We start from the raw sequence: 18,414 nt of genomic DNA, 5'->3' as shown, positions 1-18,414 counted from the left end.
AAAAAGAATTCAGATTAATATTAAGACTAGCTTCTGTACATTTGCTCTCCAAAATGTAACCATGTTTGAGTTAGGTACATGTACATATAGTAAATTTAGCACATCTGTTATACCGGTACATGTACATACTGTACTACAGTACTTGTACAGGTCTATGTAAATATTATGACTTACTTACATTATGGAACATATACAACTCACACAAATGATTATGATACTGTTGTACAGTTTTAATCAATATATTATATATAATTATAATTACTAGCCATATTTACACACTGTCTTACATGTATTGTACTTGTTTATACAAAATTATACAGATCTTAAAATCTTATCAAAGTATTCTTTTCTTCTTTTTAAAAGAAGAAAAACCTACCGGTATTTGGAATTTTGCACACCAATTCATGTGTGAAGCTCTTTTTCAAACTTATAAATATTTTCTTAATTTCCATTATAAAAACATTATTATTATATAATAATTATAATGAATAACTTTATATTAACCATTATTTGATACAAGTTACTGTGCACTTTATACTTCATTGAATTACAATTAAAATATTCAAAAAGTACATTAATCATAAAAATGTTTAACACTCCCAAAAAAGGTTAAATTTTCTATATTCTGATTGTCTATACATTTACCATAAAACATCACACTAAAGGTAAAAGCTAAAGTTGACACATATTTTTTTTCTGTTTAAAAAAAAATCTATGCATCCTCAGCAACTTCTTTTTCTTGAGTTTTGAGAGCGAGAATGAGCTTTTCTATCAGGAATGATAACAGTTTGTCTAGTGGGTCCATGAATCCTCTCTGCATCCATTTTGGAATGGTGACTCGAGCATGAGAAAATCCTAGCTTCTGTAAGACATAGTCCACTACCACTGTGTCGATTTCTTTACCTTTACTGGCCCAGTGCAGAAGTCTGTAAAATATAAGTTGGCCATTTCTATCTCAAATCTGCTTTGATTCTTATTGTACTTTAGAGAAAGCTTTCTAAAATTATATTTGTGCATTAGGTTCATTATAATTTGCATATCATTCTTTTGAAAGAAAATTAAATGCAATATACAGTCATGTAAATATATTTCACATTATCAAGAATGCAACAATCTTGTAGTTTGAATTATGTTCACATTTCATTATGCCATGAACTTGCAAAAAGCCTTATCATTCATAGTCTCTTACAACACTTACCTGACTGTGGGCTCTAGATGCCAAGTATTACATTCGAACACCCTCCAGTCCTCCTTCAGAGCAGATGTGGGGTCTGTAATCCTCTTTCTCTCTGTTTCTGGGGTTCGTGGAGATTTAGAACTTGTTCCGTATGGAGGTTTAGTCCCTAAAAATTGTTTTGCAGTCACTTTTAATCTATAATTAACCAAGTTTAAATCAACATTTCACATAATTTTGGCTACAGCTGGCTTATAAAGTGTGTCAACCAGTTGTGAAATATATTAAATGCCTTTTTTTTAGTAGAAAGCTTTATGTTTGGGTAATTTTTTTGAGATTCTCTAAATATGTAAAATAATGGTAAAGTTTTCATGAAAAATAAGAAAATACACAGTGACTGTATTTTTAAGGATAAGCACCAAGTACATATAAATACAATGCTACTGTCCAAAGAAAGTAAAAAATACATATTTCAAATTATGAATGGAAATCTGAACATTCTTTTTTTTTATTAACCTTAAAATCAAATAAGCCAACAGATGGAGATGTCTTTACAGAAGTTTTGACACAGTTGTCTACCTTTATGGAATGTTTTGTCACAGTTGTCTACCTTAATGGAATATTTTGTCACAGTTGTCTACCTTTATGGAATGTTTTGTCACAGTTGTCTACCTTTATGGAATGTTTTGTCACAGTTGTATACCTTTATGGAATGTTTAATCACTATGTCCCTACCTTTGTCCTTCTCCTTGATATATGACAGAATAAGGTCATGAAGGAACAGAATGACCTCTGCATCCATGGCAACAAAAATATGATCCTCAAACTCTGTGACAAAACTGCACTCCACAACAGGACGAGGGTCTGGGAATAAAAATGAAATAAAATGTTGATAATCAACAAAAAGAAGTATGGTGACGATGATAAGAAATAATTCAATTTGCTTTCAACATCAACATTTTTTTTTATCCAACTACATGTACCTGTGTTTTATTGTAATGTTTAAATGTTGAAATAATTTAACCTTTTGAATTTGAGCTTTTATTTCATGTTTATAATTTGGATTTTGGATCATACAAAATTTACAGAGAGCAAATTTGACTTCATAGTTGAAAAATAAAAATATTTCTTTTCTTTCCAATTTAACATTTGCATAAATACCATCAGGTTTTGGCTCATGTTGAGACTGGTTGTGAATGGTTTTTAGCTGGAGTTGGAGAGAGGGCAGGAGAAAGATCATCTCCGTGTCGTGACTATAGGCCTGTACCTTCCTGATCCGACGCGCTTCCAGAGCATCTTCTTCATGAAGCATCTGTGGGAAGCAGTCAAGTCCTGAAAAATACATAATTACATGTATTTGACAAATCTGGCACAAAGTTACATGTAGCTATTGACCAGAGAGACTGGGACTCTATATTTTTATTTGATGTATTGGTACTGCCATATATTTAATGTACAAGTACTACTGTGGAGAGAAAGATGCTTTTTTCAAACAAGAGGCTTAATTAACACCACCTAGGATCTAGCTATAAATTTTTGAAGAGAAGTGTATGAGATCTTATCTTGAGGGAGGTTTTCATTATTTCTACCATTACCTAAAAGGATGGGGGGGAGGGGTAACAAAGCTCTGTTGCCCCTACCTTTGATATCAGATGTGGCTAGAGTGTAGTGGAACCACTCCTGGACACTTGTGAAGGAAGGAGGCATAGAGTGGCCCCGACTCAGCATACAGATGTAGGCCATGTGCTGCTCCTTCGTATGCTGTGTCAGGTCATGCCCAATGTAAAAGTTCAGATTCTGGATCACATGGATTCCTGGGCATAAAATAAACATGTCAACCCTGAGTACATACACACAGTGTAAATACTTTACTGTAAATGCTCTGCATTTTACTTTTAAGATACAGTCAAACCTTGTTATCTTGAACTTGATGAGACCAAGAACTTTGAGATATCTGAGGATTCAAGATATCAAGGGTAAATTTTTTTAAAAATATGTGGTTGGGACTTCCAAATCACTTCGACATATCTATGGTTTCGAGGTGTTAATATTCAAGATACCGAAATTCAACAGTACTACTTTATTGGTTTGAGCCATTTTTTTATAAACTGTACAATGCAGGCTGCTGATTTCAGCTTCCAATGGCTCTAAAGGATCTGTTTTTTCTACGTAATTTCTGACTTACCTCCTTCAGGCAGCTGTTGAGACTCAGTGGCAAATATTATGTAAGGTTCATGCATTGTAAATAGAGCCCATGACTTGGCTTTGAAATTCATCCCATGGAAACAGGCCAAGGTCAGGTTTTTGCCTTTCAAGGTCATGTTCCCACCGAGTATTGTGCCCTCCTTTGGCATCATGCTAGGCAGCATAGAAAAACGGCATCCAACCACAAGTTCTAGAGCTCTCTGCCAGTGTCTGTGGTGCCGAATGTCCCATATACCTAGAAGAGTGATATTCATGCATGTATGTCAATTCTGACATTATGTTAAACAGTTTTGCACTCGAAGTTTCTGAAGCTACAAAAAATTTAAAGTTTTCAAATTTTCAAGCAAAGAAGTAAGTGCCTTTTCTTGCGAAAGGGATAAAATTCTTCTCCAAAATAATGTGACCATTTCGCAAAAAGCACCAAAAAAACTCTAACTAAATAACAATAAATGATCTTACAATCAACATCATCAGACATTTTTCTGCGTTCACTTCCTCTCTTTGCTCCTGACTTGGGGCCAAGAGTCATCAACACACGCCTGCTACTAGTAAATTGGTTCATGAAAAACTCTTCTATTTTGGAGACCATTTTAATGATATCTGGAGTGGTGGAGCGAGAGATCATCATGTGGAACTGTTCCCAGTGCAGGTCGCCATGGGCAAACAAGATAGCAGGCCTAAATAGAAGGCAATCATTTCATCTTTCAAATATATTTTACTGCAGCGTATATCTTAATTACTTATGATGTTTTTCTTTCATGCTTTTAAAGTTAACTTCTAGGAGACAGAGTACACAAAAAATTTAACATACACCATAAAAGTTTAATTAAACCTTAAAATGAATAAAATCTTTTTTCATTTTTTTTTTCAGAAATGAATGATGTTCACCATTCTATATACATGTACTAACTTGACTGTGTTTTTCCTTAAATATTTCATTTTGTAATATGATGTACCTTGTAGTGGCCAAAGGAGTGTCACTTGTTGGTTTATCTTGGACAAGCCATTCATCCTTCAGAGCAATTCTGAATTCATTGAGTCGAGCCATCAGGACACTGGAGCCCATGTAATCCATACGACACTCAATGGTGTACAGCGAGACTCCCATACTGTGTAAGGGTTGCTTCCCTTGTTCAGGATCTTCATTAACTTCCACTGTTTTTAGAAACATTATGTTTTTATATGTGTTTTATTTAACATACTTTACAACATAAGAGAAAAAATACCAATACATATACTGTACACTTGAATGAGAAAATATACATAAAGACGACCTTGCCTGAATACCTGTTTTGTCTTATCTCTCATTCAGAATTTAACAATTTAATGCCTATCAAATTCGTCTTTGATCAAACAAAAGCTTTTATTTTAAAAAATTGTACATGTAGTTAACAAATTTACCGAAGAGATTAAGGTCATTGAGGTCAATGGTTCCTCCTACTACTCCACCCCGAGAGTCAAAGTGGGAATTCCCTGTACCGGCGGTGATCCTCAGGTCACGATGACCGTTACTGTGAATGGACAGACTCCCCTGACTTTTGATTTCCTGTGTGGTCCACCTGAGAGACAAGGTTAAATTAACAACAAGAAAGTCTCCACAAATTTAATTTGTTAATCAAATGTTCTTAATATTTTATGTATGTGTTTTTAGATTCTCATAAGTATGGTATCATATAAATTATACTTGTCCTTGAAATCAGGTTAAGAAATGGATGCCTTCTAGCATGTATGTACATGAAGTAGTCTATATCATCTGTTTTAGATTTGGCACTTTAAAAATTCTCCAAATCGATCACCATGTAATTCGCCTGAATTTGACCTTGTAATATGACCTTCAGAAAATGCTACATATACTTCACAACCTCCCTTAGGTTGTTCTATACAGTCACTAATAAATTTACATCAAATTAATGTATTAGAATTGATTTCAAATCCTGAATGATTTAATGATTTTGATTTTTAAAGATACACTGAAAGCATTTCACAACTTAGGCCATAAGCAACAAGAGGCCCAAAGGCCTTGAATCACACTTCTGATAAACTGTACAACCTATCACTTCTATTTGAAGCCTTTAAGTATCCTGTATATTTAGATAAAGCCTTGAAATTCCAAAGGCAGGTCATCATGACCTACATTTTAGATGAAACACTCTGAGAACCCAAGATGATTCTGAGCCAATTAGTACCCGAGAGTAGGTCATGGTGACCTACTTATCACTTGTCAGTCTCTGAGGATCCAAGATGCATCAACTAAGTTTGATGATTCTAAGCCAATTAATACCTAAAATATTTTTAGAATTATAACCATAAAATTTCAAAAGTAGGTCACAGTGACCTACTTTTCAGATGACATACTTTGAGGACCCAAGATGCATCGACTGAAAAAACTTGATGATTCTAAGCTCATAAGTACCTGATATATTTAAATAAAGCCCTAAATTTCCAAAAATAGGTCACAGTAACCTCTTTTACAGTCAACTAACTCTGCGGACCCAAGATGCATCAACTGACAAAGTTTTGATAATTCTAAGCCAATTAGTACCTGGAATTTTTAAGTAAAGCCTTAACTTTTCAAATGTAGGTCATGGTGACCTACTTTTCATTTGACCTACTCCAAAGACCCAAGACGCTTCAACTGACCAAGTTTGATGGTTGTAAGCAAATTAGTACCTGAAATATTTAATTAAGGCCATAAATTTTCAAAAGTAGGTCATGGTGACCTACTTTTCAGTCCACTTACTCTGAAGACCCAAGATGCATCAACTGACAAAGTTTGATGATTCTAAGCCAATTAGTACCCAAATATTTAATCATAGTCATATAAATTGAAATGTATGTCACAATGACCTACTTTTCAGTTGACATTTTTGAGGAACCAAGATGCATCAACTTACAAAGTTTTATAATTATAGGCCTTAAAATGTCCAAATTATGCCTCTAAAATGCTTTGAAATCGAATGCCTGCAAAGTTCAAAAAGTGGGTCACTGTGACCTACTTTCTAATAAATATGTTTTATGGCCCCAAGATGCATCATCTTACAAGATTTAATAATTCTTAACCTCTCAGTATTCGAATCAATGACCTTAATTGTTTTGAAAAAGATTAGCCATAAAATTCAAAAAGTAGGTCAAGGTGACCTACTTTTTAGTCAACGTACTCAGAGGACCCAAGATACATCAACTGACAAAGTTTGAATATCATAGGCCTTATATTGTTCAAAATATGCCTCTAAATCATTTTGAAAAAGAATGGCCGCAAAATTTTAAAAGTAGGTCATCATGACCTACTTTTGAGTCAACGTGATATGAGGTTCTTAGATGCATCAACTGACAAGATTTGAAGATCCCAGTCCTTATAGTAAGCAAAATATCAACATTTTAATAAAATGTAATTTTTGGTCAACTTTGAAGTGACCTTGAGACCGCACCCTTTGCCCCAGGGTGATGCCTTGAACAATTTTTAATCTACAACATATCCTGATCCTTTTGTGTAAGTTTGGTGAAATCTGCCCAGTGGTTCTTGAGAAGAAGATTTTTTAGCAACCAGTACGTTTGTTTCTTTTTTCCTAATTATCTCCCCTTGTTTAAGGGTCACAACCCTAGTTTTAGTATAACGGGAGCCCTTGGGTCAAGGATACCCTGTGACAAATTTGACAATAATTGGCCAAGGGGTTCTTGAGTTATGGCCCATATTCTAAAAAGTTTACGCACACCACAAAAAAGGCCATAGCCTTTGGCTCAGAAGAGCTAAAAATCATATTTTATTGAGTATAAATAAAGATTAGCTTATACAATACATTTTAATTATTTGTTAATTAGTTCAGTACCCTCATTATGCCTTACACAGTGTTTCCCATGACATTGCTCATGTTGACATGTAAATCCAACTTGGCTAGATTAACAGCAAAGAGCACCAAGGTCTCCCAGGAAACAGATTTTGGTGTCACATGACTGCTGCTATGGTGACTTTTATGTCTCCCAGTTTCTGATTGGTGGAGAAGAGATTTGTGCTTCCCAGGAGTCTTTGCTGTTGAGCCTGGAGTTCCTGTGTGAGGATAAGTGAAGGAATCCTGGGACATCAAATCGGTAGGGGACTGTGGCATGGAGGCTAAAATTTAAGACATCAAGATTTTATTTTAGGAAACAATTAGACGATGTAAGACAGTCACATAACACAACAACCATGTAAATGTAAAAATAGTAAATATACATGTATATACATGTAAATTACTGTAAAATCACTTGTTTTTGTGGGGTCAAATTTTAGTGGTTTTGAGGAAAAAGTATTGGTTTGTGATTTGATTTCTTGGGTGAAGAAGAAACACATTGAAAGCTTAACACTTCGAGAAGGACAAGAATTTGTGGGTCTCTCCATACTATGAAAACAACACAAATTAAACCCTGAATATTAGCGATTTCACAGTAAACATGTGTAAACCTAATTAAAAATCTACACTGACCTTACATCAGAACTTGTTTATACAAAAATATAACTGACATGCACGTATACACAGTGTATCTTTAAATATCCAAATTTACTGAAAAAAATATTGAAAACTACATATCATGACATATAACAGAAACTCAACATAAAAACCATTTCTTTAATCCAATTTTTGAGCATTCAAAGTTAGTTGATATGTAATATAATACATAATCCAATTTTTTTTTTATAGTGATGCCTGAAAAGCTAAATATTAAAATCCTAAGTTTCATAATTTTTATTTTTTTGCTATAAATAGAAGGCACTGATTGATGCTGATACAATCTTACTGCAACTGAATTATTTTGCTAGAAAATACATTTTGAAAAATCATGTCACATGCATCTGAAACTTTCAAATTCAGCTTTATATAAGAAATCTATATTTTTTAGCATATTTTCAGAAACTTTTATTTTGCATTCATGTGCTATTTAGAATTTTTTTTTAACTACCGTATATACTCGACTATAAGTCGGTTATTTGGGAGTTAAACTTTGGTCCAAAACTCTGTGTCCGACTTATAGGCGAGTCATAAAATGATTGGTATTTTAGAGGGTCAATCCCTCTAATATAAGCTTAAAGAATGCAACCGACTTATAAGCGGACCGACTTATAGGTGAGTATATACCGTATAATGACACATACAAAACAGATGTTCAGATTCTAGACTGATCTATTTTAATCTAATCCAGTAGATCATACAGTCATATATACATTATATATGTATCAGACATGTGTTTGACATGTGCATTAAAATTCTGATTAAGGGCAACTTAAGAGCACCCAAAATTTGCTTCAATCTGAAATGTAAATTGATGATACATATTTTTCTAAACAAACTATATTTATATTGATATTAAAGACACCAAACCTGTTCGCACAAATTTGCTGTCAATCTGTTGTTTAAGGTCAGAGCTGAGTTGAACTTTGATCTTGTCCCCTGAGGAGCTTCGCCGATGGTGACCGGGGATCACAACACTCAGGTTGTTGGACTGGGAGAGGGAGGGGGAGGAAGTAAAGAGTTTAGAGACGGGGCCCCTCACGGGGCTATCCCCCTGGGAGCTTCCGGTGGAGGTTGAATCAGATTCTGTAAAGCACCACACAACAGCAAAGCTAAACATAAAAGCTGAAAGGTGTACAATCCCTGGCAAGGCTCGATAAACTATTACAAGACTGCAGTCAGAATTAAAGGTGTACAATCCCTGGCAAGGCTCGATAAACTATTACAAGACTGCAGTCAGAATTAAAGGTAATACATTCAGGAAAGTTGACTGATTTTTTTTTTTTTTAGTAGCTCGATAAAGGAAAGGTTTGGAAAGCCAAGTATACTAATCTGTAATAAACTGCATATGACATTATCATATAATTGTTATGTAAAAAAAAAATGAAGTCAATAATTTTATGATTTATTTTTTCAGACTTTTTTTTTACTATTTTTTTACTATCATTGAAGAAATATCAAAAAAAAGGTGTACTTGGCACTAAAATCTTAATTGAAATCAGCTTAAATGACATATAAGGAAGAAGGGGGGGGGGGGGGGATGTAAGTAATTGACAGGACTTTCTAACTGTTAGAATTATATATAAGTCATATCTCACTTCAACACTTAGAACTTGTTACTGTGTTAATACCTGTTCCCAGGAACTGTACACATATCAAAGGAAAACATTGCTTTCCAGAACTTAAACTTCATAGAGATATTCAGAAATTATATCTAAGTGAAACTGAATATAAAACTTCTCATGCACAAATTGAATAAATCTCTAATACATTTTTTAACCAAATTCAATTTGAAAATGAAAATAATAATGCAACAAGCAAATGATCTAGATCTAGCAATTGAAAAAACCAATTTGCATAATTAAATGTAGCAATGAAAGTCAACAGAAGAGGAACAACTTCCAATACACAACAAAACATCCCTAACTCACCGTCGTCTGCCACATGGATGTAACTTTCATCTCCCAGAAACATACGCCTGGCCAGACTTCTGTTGTACCAGGCTTTAGGGAAGGAGAGAATTTCTGACAATCGCCTCATGTCATACTTAAATGCTGCAGACCCAATATCACAAATAGCTACAAAATGACAAAAAACAGGAAAGTAATAAAACTTCTAAAAAGTGAGATTCATGCTTGCCTAGAAATCATGAACTTTATAAATAATCACATAATAATGCTGTAATCAAAATTTTATTCACATATAAGAAATATCCATAAGTTTTTCAACTTTCTTTCACTTACCAATGCATTTTTTTTTTTTTGGACTGCAAACAATTTATATAATTAAAAGTATTTTTATGTTGAATATTTCCATTAAAAAAAAATGCAGATGGGATCAAACTTTCGAATCACAAATACATGTATGAGTCGTCAAGAATAACAGGTAATTTACAATATTGCATTACTTTGAAATCTACTGTGCAATTCTTTAAATGGTTTCTAAACTTTCACAACTATGAAATATAACGAACTGTTGTAAATGTTAACTGGATTATCAGTTTTTATATGCTACAATTATCACCAGCTCTCTACCTGAGAACCTGACAATGTTTGACTTGGCCTCTTTGTCCAGGGCTCGTAGTTCTATTTTTCGACTTCTCGAGATGTTGATCTTTACAAACTCGACATTGAGACTAAGCATGTCACGTCTAGTTTGTTCTGACCATGCAGGTTCATTTTCCTGAATGCTTCCTTTTGAAAACAAAAATAGAGAATGAAATACAGTAAGCTTCTTTCAATTGTTTCATGGACATGTTGTCCATCTCAAGATCTGTACATGTAAATAAATGATAATTAAAAGTTACTTGTATTCAGGTTTAAATATTCAATATAAAATAAATATAATTCAATTTTGATATATGCATATAAGGACCTTAGAGATCTTCAATAATCCTACCTAGGTTATATCCTGTGGTTGTGTTTAATTTTCTCTGTACCCCTCCCCCATAAGGATGGAATATATACAGGGAAAAATCTGACATGGCTCCAGTAAAACTCAGACCCCCTGTTGACATTGAGCTACCATCACCTGAAGAGTTTGTACTGCTGGCCCGAGGGCGTGCATCACCAAGGAGACGAGATCCACTCGGGTTCCTTTCTCTCAGTTTTGATGCTAAAGTATAATACATGTACATGTATATTAGAAGTGTTCAATTTCAAAATAATGTATCAGAAGTATTCAGTTACATCAGAGTTTATACACTTTTTTGATGAAAAATATCATTAGAGTACACCAACACTTGAAATTTTTACCTCATGCAAAAATATACAAATAGTAAATACATGTACACATATCAAAGACAGATCTCTGAAAGCTACCTTTAGATTTGAGAGGAGGTGTACCCTCAGCTAAGGAGGTATCAATATCAGTACTCTTAGTGGAGAACACCGTCTCTAGTGCTGGGACCTTCAGCAGACACTCCACACGTGAGCTGGGCAGACAGTTAAAGCGGATGATGGAGGGCTCCACGCGGATAAAAACTACCACATCCACAGGGAAAGATGTCTGGGTTACCATAGTACCCAGTGAACTGTAGGAGGTTTCCATTTCTTCATGATCTTCTGCTGAAAGTAACCATTGAGAAACAACATTTAATGTAGTATATAATGTCATTTTATAAATAGAGTTGAACTTAAGTACATTAAACATCCATATCTAGAATACCATGGATATACACTGTATCAAAGTGAGCTGGAAAGCCCACCACTTTTTCCTTATGCAAAATTATCCTCAGATATCTTGAAGCCCCCCCCCCCCCCATCTTGTTTGAGATAACAAGGTTTGACAGTGGCACTCTCATATTATGGCTCTATTTTTATGGCATATTAAAGAGCAAGTAGCATTTCTATGTACATGCAATATTGTTTTATGTTCAGACCTTTCTTGTTCTGCTGCAGCATGGTGACACCTATGGGAATTGGCTCCAAAGCTTGTTCCAGAAAATCCAATATACATGGGCTGATGACCATTTCCTGAAGAGAAATAAGCAAGACTTAGAGCAGATTAGTACATGTAAATTATTCAATGATGGACAATTATGTTTCATGATTTTTTTTTCAATTGAGGCATCCAACCGGAAGTACATGATTGTACAGATGTAGATAAAAATCTAAAGAAACTATCAGATAGAGAGAAATAATTTGAAAATATCTGAAAGAAATCTTCTTGATTACATAGTTTTAAAAAAGAGTTTTGAAAAAATATAATACAAATATCGTAACAAATGCTTGAGTGGAAGGTAAACTTTCCTTTCTGTATGCTGACACTTAACAGTAAGAATAAGAATTCAGGAAAAATAATTAGTTAAAAAATAAAGTGCCCCGCAACAGCATGATACGCCCGTCAAATATTGTTCAATTATCATAAACAGTTTAGGGTGCAAGAAAATCATGTCAACCTTAATTCAAAGATTTCCATGATTCCTTATAATATTTGATGTTTATACATTTCCTGTAGTGCAGGCACTAATTATAATAAATTTCTCAACTGGTTGTGTTAGACCTTGACAAATGGCCATCTGCACCCCCCCCCCCCCCATCTTTCATATTTATTTGATATTTTCAAAAAATTAAATAAAAATATCATATTAAACAATATCAAAATAGTCTTAACAATTTAATCTATACCAAATTAATTTTGAAAATAAAAGGCTGGCCATCAAAAGACAAGCTATAAACTGACAAGCAGTTTTTTTGTCTAATTCCCAAAGGATACAGATAAGAGCTGCTTAATCAGAGATGCTCTAACAGAAATGATTGAAGCAGCTAGCCTTCCTACATTGAACTTATTAATTAATCTTTAACTGGATGCATGCATGTCCATTCATTACTCCCAAGGGATGAATGGATCTGCACTATCTACTTTAATAGCCTGTACTGTAATAAAAATGCATATTTATGTCATTCCTTTGAAAACTGAGATTTTTTTTTTAATTTGTTACAAAGATTTATAAAAAGAAACAAAAACTTGTGTAATCTTGATGCAATATTTTAAATAAGGTTACTGCATGTCTCTTAGATTTGTAGGGACTATCTACCATTAACATTTTAAAAAAAAAAATACTTGATGATTTTTTTTTAGATTTAATGTCAGACTGGTTTTAAGCTGCAGTTCATATTGACAAACAGACAAAACTACATGCTGAACCCCCCCCCCCCCCCCCCCCCCCCGTCTAATTAGTTTTAATTACTGGTATATTATACAATATCAAATTAGTTTATTATACAATATTAAGTCAGTTTTCATTACTTTTCAGCAAATTCATTTTAAAAGTTAAAAGGCTAGCCAACTAGATTCATTTACCAACACTGATTCCTTTGCCCAATTCCCAGAAGATATAGATAACACCTGCTTGATCAGAGATGCTCTACCAGTTTAGTTCCTCACACTAAAACTCATTAATTTCTCTCTAATTTGACATGTAATTTTCTGTTATCAAAATTTCCTTGACAGTGCCTGATGATTACACCCATGGGAGAGGTGGAATTTCTCTTATAACATTACATTTGTTATAGATAGCTGTAAAGTATATACATAATGAAAAAAAAATAAGTATTTTCTTGATTTAACATTTTTTAATAAGGATATTGCAACATTCTTACACTTTTGGGGATTGTGTAATTGAATAGTATAGAGACACAGTTTTTAAAAAAAAATTCACTAAATTAAAGGTCACAGTGACCTTGAAATAGGTCGCGACACACCTTCTACCTAAGATGCATAAATTGGCCAAGTTTGATGATTCTAAGTCCAGTAGTTTTCTAGTTATGAGCCGGACAGGATTTTTCCATATTTGGCCATAGCATCTTAATTAAAGGTCAGAGCAACCTACTTTTAATGCGCAACACACCTTCTACCCAAGACGTATCAGCTGACAAAGTTTGATAATTCTAGGCCTAATAGTATTAAAGTTATGAGCTGGACAGGAAAAAGCTAACAGACGGACGGATGGACGGACATGAAGGCTATATCATAATACGTCCCGTCTTAAGACGGGCGTATAAAAATCAAAATAGTTATTAAATAAATGCAGATTATTCAAGCTATTTCTGTAATTCCATATACTGTTCAAGTTGCATGATTTTGTGTGTCCTTTCCACATAATATTCTAAATGACCAATCAAATAACAGAAATAATCCTGCCCTCTGGTTACAAAATAAAACAACATACAATTAAGAATTGGATTGAAGAAAACAAAAAAAGAGAAGTTTCTGGAGTATGAGGAAAGGAAATTCTGGTTTTCATCTTTAATTATTCTACAAACCTTCTTTATCAAATCAGATCTCTGTAATAATTATCAGTAAAAATAAAAAAAAAAGATTTAATCAAAAGTTTTATGTCAAAAACATTAAAATATCTACGTGTATATTAGTAAGTTTAATTTGAATTCTTTATTGTTAGTAATGACAAAACAGCTTTGGATTGGGATAACTTCCAGGAAATTTGAGTACCGCTTACATATGATTGCATCATTTAGTTTTCAATAAGTATACCTGTATCAATATGCAGTACATACATGTACATACATAATTATGAATATTCATTTATTGACCGGGGTCGAGGGCAACATGCGTTTTGTAAGCCCCAATGCAAGAACCAAACTGCAAACAGTTTGGTTCAAGGGATCGACAAAACGCATTTTGCTCGAGACCTTAAGACAGTACGGATTTTTATAGGAACACATTTTTAAAGGTGTAACAATATACATTTAAACATGTTGAAGAAAAAAAAAATATTACTAACAGTAGACTGTATTTAATATCACTCTTAAGCTAATAGTAATCTCTACAATATTTAACAAAATCACTCTTGGGTCACAATATCAGTGCATATGATACATAATTATGTACAACTTACCTCTGGCAATGACTGCAGTGACAACCAGGCATACAGATTAGCTTTCTTGACACCAGACTTCTTAGATGGCATGGATGATGTACTCTCTCTAGATTCTAACGACTCCAAAGTAAAATGGGGTTGAGGACGAGGAGGGACCTTTATAGGAGGGGGAGGAGGACTGCACCTCCTCCTCAACATCACCTCCTCCTGCTCCTCATCAACTGTCACTGTTACTGTTGGGAAATGAGAGGGAGGCCAGGATTTCATACGAGGGACCGAGTCCTGGTCTAATGGACTCGGTTCAGGAGAGGGTGATTTTCTCTTTCCTGTTTCCTCCGATTCAAATGAGTCAACAGATGACTTAGACTTAAGTTCTGAGTCACAGTTGTGAGTTTTGGAATTATAATGCACCTACAATGGAATGTTAAGGTTTTTCGGCAAGCAGAAACTCTGTAGGGTGCATGAACATACTTTTTAAGCCCTTAAAATTCTTCCAAATCTGAAAATAGCAACTTTCTATAATTGTTAATTCCAGTTTATTATCACAGACAAAATGAACCTTACTTTGAGATCAATGCTGGGTAAGAAGAAGACCGTATCCTCTATCTGCTGAACATGCTGGGCTGCCTGGGGCTTCTTCCCTGGGGCTGACATAGGGGTGGAGGTCATCTTCTTCTTAGATGTCGGGGACAACATGGGGTCAGGTGTCTTCTCTCTCTTTTGTTGTCTTTGAAAATCAAGTATAAACTCACTTAAAATGATTAACAGTAAAAGATCTGTATAATATATTGCTAGAACAAAAAATACTGCCATTCCCATATACTTGTACTATTAAGTTCACTTTCATTTCCAGAATGTTACTTGTAGATTAAAGTACCCTATCTATTAAATTACACATGTATTTGAACCTAGATTTTTCATACATGCAATACTTGAAGTTCAACTGATTCATTTTATCATTGGCATTAATATTATGCCGACTGTATAATGTACATGTATTACATGTAATGAACTTCATTGCAACCACAATGCACATGTATATCTACTGTAAATAGGGAAATTTTTGCCCCCATTTTATTTTTTCCCTTTTCACTCTACTCACAGGTGGGCAAATTAAAAACGAGGCAAATTCAAAAAACTCAGTACATGTATAATTTCTTAAACAGAATTGTGATTGGGCTAATTTAAAATGTGACAAAATTGTTTGCGAGTGTGAACAGGCAAAAATAACATGGGGCGAAAATAACCAAGGAACCAGTATTAAAGCCTATATACATCTTTGCATAATCTTTTATTTTAGAATTTTTATGCCCCGCCATGAATATGGCCAGGGCATATAGTGTTTGTCATGTCCGTCTTCCGTCCTTCCGTCACACTTTGCGTTTAGCTCTGTTCAAAGCTCAGTTTCAAAGAAACTATCCAAGATATTTTCATCAAACTTCATATGCTGATAGATATTGATGAGAGCTATGCAACTGCATCAACATTTTTTGACCTTGACCTTTCCTTTGACCATGACCTCACTTTTCTTAAATTAGTGTTTAGCTCAGTTTTAATGAAACAATTCAAGATATTTTTAACAAACTTCATATGGTGATACAAACTTATGAGAGCTATTCAACTGCATCAATATTTTATACCTTGACCTTTCCTTTGACCTTGACCTCACTTTTCTTAAATAAGTTTTTAGCTCAGTTTTAAAGATACCATTCGAGATAGTGTTATCAAACTTCATATGCTGATACATACTGATGAGAGCTATTCAACTGCATCAATATTTTTTGACCTTGACCTTTCCTTTGCCCTTGACCTCACTTTCCTTAAGTAAGTGTTTAGCTCAGTTTTAAAGAAACCATTCATAATATTTTTATCAAACTTCATATGCTAATACATACTGATGTAACCATTTCAACTGCATCAACAATTTTTGACCTTGATCTTTCCTTTGACCTTGACCTCACTTTTCTTAAATTAGTGTCAAACTTCATATGCTGATACATACTGATGTAAGCTATTCAACTGCATCAATATTTTTTCACCTTGACCTTTCCTTTGTCCTTGACCTCACTTTCTCAATTTTCGTTAAAATGTTGCATTACTAATATACTATATATTCATGTCCTATGGACATATTTCTATTTTTTTTTAGTTTTTGCTATTATAAAAACAAATAAATTTATTTTTACTTTTTGTTTTTTTTTTTTAAATTCAGTAATTAAAATAATCTTACTTTTTAGCTGTGTCCTCTTCTTTGACTTCCTTGGGATGCAGCACACATTTCCCATTGTCAATGAATACCTTGACATCCAGTTCAAAGTCGATGTTGGGTTCTGGGGCTGTGGTGGACTTTGATGACGACCCCCCACTCCCCAGACTGGGGGTCAGTGTGTTCTGTTTACTAGAAAAATCCAAGCTTTCCATGGAATTTGTCCTAGATGAAGGAAACAAAGCATTTCAGAGTCTGTAGAATATTGTGCAATAACTTTATAATATAGAACTTTTTCATTTTTCAGTATGATTATACAATTTCATGATTGTTTTATCTTTCATTTATCATAAGAAATAAGGTCAAAGTTTGTTTGCAACTTGGTTTAAACGAATACTCCAGAAGGTCAGACACCTTGGTCAAGGTCACAAAGAAATTATTCAACTCTGACTAAACAGTAATTAAAAGTGAAAGTGTATCATATACACAAGTAGCCAAACCCACACAAATTTTTACTTACTTTTCACCCTCTTCAAATACTACATCTCGTGTGAGGGTGCCCTTCCCCTCCTGATCGTCAGATGACTGGGACGATGACTCTGAGGATAAGGAGGAGGAGTCTGAGTCTCTGACCGCCCATCTCGGGGACCTTTCATCTAACATAGGACTGTTAGAGTACTGGGAGTAGGGCTGGGACGATTTAGACAACATGGAATCTGGAGTCCTAATAAAATATAATAGCTAGGTTATTTCATGTGCGTATTTAACTTCTCCACAGGTGCATCTGCACATGTACTTAAAATTTCTCTTTGCTATACAGTCATATATTAAATGACTGCCATCATGAGAAAAGGGCCCTTAAGGTCAAAATTTCACAAATTGACTTTTTGGTAAATATTGATAGCCTGACTCTTTCTGAATGCAAAAATACATAACTTTTAAAAATATCTAATTTTTTCACTATTTTATGATCATTTTTGTAAGGTGCATCAAAACAACGTTGACGTTATTCCTTAAGACGTAATGACGTCGCGAGCATAAAATTGGGTTTTAAATTATTTAAATAAACTTAATAATACGTACAATTGTATAAACTCTAGACGATATTTGATTTCTTCATCCAAGATACTTTGAGTTTGTCAATATAAACCCTGAAGTTGCTTTTGTTCTAACACGTTTACAAATTTAGAGGCAGATCCAGTTACATGTATTTCGAAAAAGGAAGGGGGGAGGAGGTGATAGTGGGGTTCTAGACAGGCCCTAGAAGAGGATTATGTTCATTCGGAAAAAAAAAATGCATGCACTGTACAATTCCATACCAGGCATTCTATTCTAGCTCAATTAAAAGAAAATTGTAGCACTTGTACACTAACATATAGAAAAAATCTACACAGTTCTGGAGTAAGGGAAGATCCAACCCAAACAAAACCTCGCGTATTATCTGTATCAGAGATGAATTATAATGGACAAAATATCACGCCACGATATGTAAAACTGTTTCAAA

General features: G+C 34.1%; 2 protein-coding genes across 3 annotated transcripts; both read right to left on the bottom strand.

Moving 5' to 3' along the window:
* Positions 1–508: 508 nt before the first annotated feature.
* LOC133191841 (bridge-like lipid transfer protein family member 1) lies at positions 509–11,422 on the bottom strand. Of its 2 annotated transcripts, XM_061327568.1 has the most exons (15): positions 11,184–11,422; positions 10,762–10,977; positions 10,398–10,556; positions 9,795–9,941; positions 8,734–8,949; positions 7,223–7,487; positions 4,781–4,938; positions 4,336–4,534; positions 3,839–4,056; positions 3,360–3,614; positions 2,815–2,988; positions 2,336–2,506; positions 1,910–2,038; positions 1,199–1,343; positions 509–926 (listed from the first exon to the last, which is right to left on the bottom strand). In XM_061327568.1, the coding sequence occupies exons 1-15, from the start codon at positions 11,410–11,412 to the stop codon at positions 713–715; spliced, it is 2,895 nt and encodes a 964-aa protein (XP_061183552.1). In that variant the 5' UTR covers positions 11,413–11,422; the 3' UTR covers positions 509–712. The 2 variants fall into 2 exon arrangements, with proteins under 2 accessions (XP_061183552.1, XP_061183553.1); XM_061327569.1 differs by lacking the exon at positions 8,734–8,949.
* Positions 11,423–11,690: 268 nt separating this feature from the next.
* On the bottom strand, positions 11,691–17,634 carry LOC133192377 (bridge-like lipid transfer protein family member 1; the record flags this gene model as incomplete). The annotated part of the gene is made up of 5 exons (XM_061328392.1): positions 11,691–11,837; positions 14,723–15,115; positions 15,269–15,431; positions 16,935–17,135; positions 17,431–17,634. Coding segments are annotated over 5 exons (1,108 nt in total), but the record flags the coding sequence as incomplete, so codon positions are not given.
* Between the last annotated feature and the right edge of the window lie 780 nt (positions 17,635–18,414).

The sequence above is a fragment of the Saccostrea echinata genome, unplaced genomic scaffold (assembly GCF_033153115.1).
Source record: "Saccostrea echinata isolate AGI-Se365-2 ecotype Australia unplaced genomic scaffold, CSIRO_AGI_Sech_v1 ptg000025l, whole genome shotgun sequence".
Classification (NCBI taxonomy): Eukaryota; Metazoa; Mollusca; class Bivalvia; order Ostreida; family Ostreidae; genus Saccostrea; species Saccostrea echinata.
Note: the sequence above shows the minus strand (reverse complement) of the source record. Positions and strands in the feature narration are given on the sequence as shown.

Coding starts and splice junctions, on each gene's coding strand:
- LOC133191841 (XM_061327568.1), bottom strand. CDS start 11,412: ATGGAAACCTCCTACAGTTCACTGGGTACTATGGTAACCCAGACATCT. Junction 4,535..4,780: donor CAATGACCTTAATCTCTTCG/GTAAATTTGTTA, acceptor TTCTAAAAACAG/TGGAAGTTAATGAAGATCCT. Junction 1,344..1,909: donor TATCAAGGAGAAGGACAAAG/GTAGGGACATAG, acceptor AACAATTTTTAG/GGACTAAACCTCCATACGGA.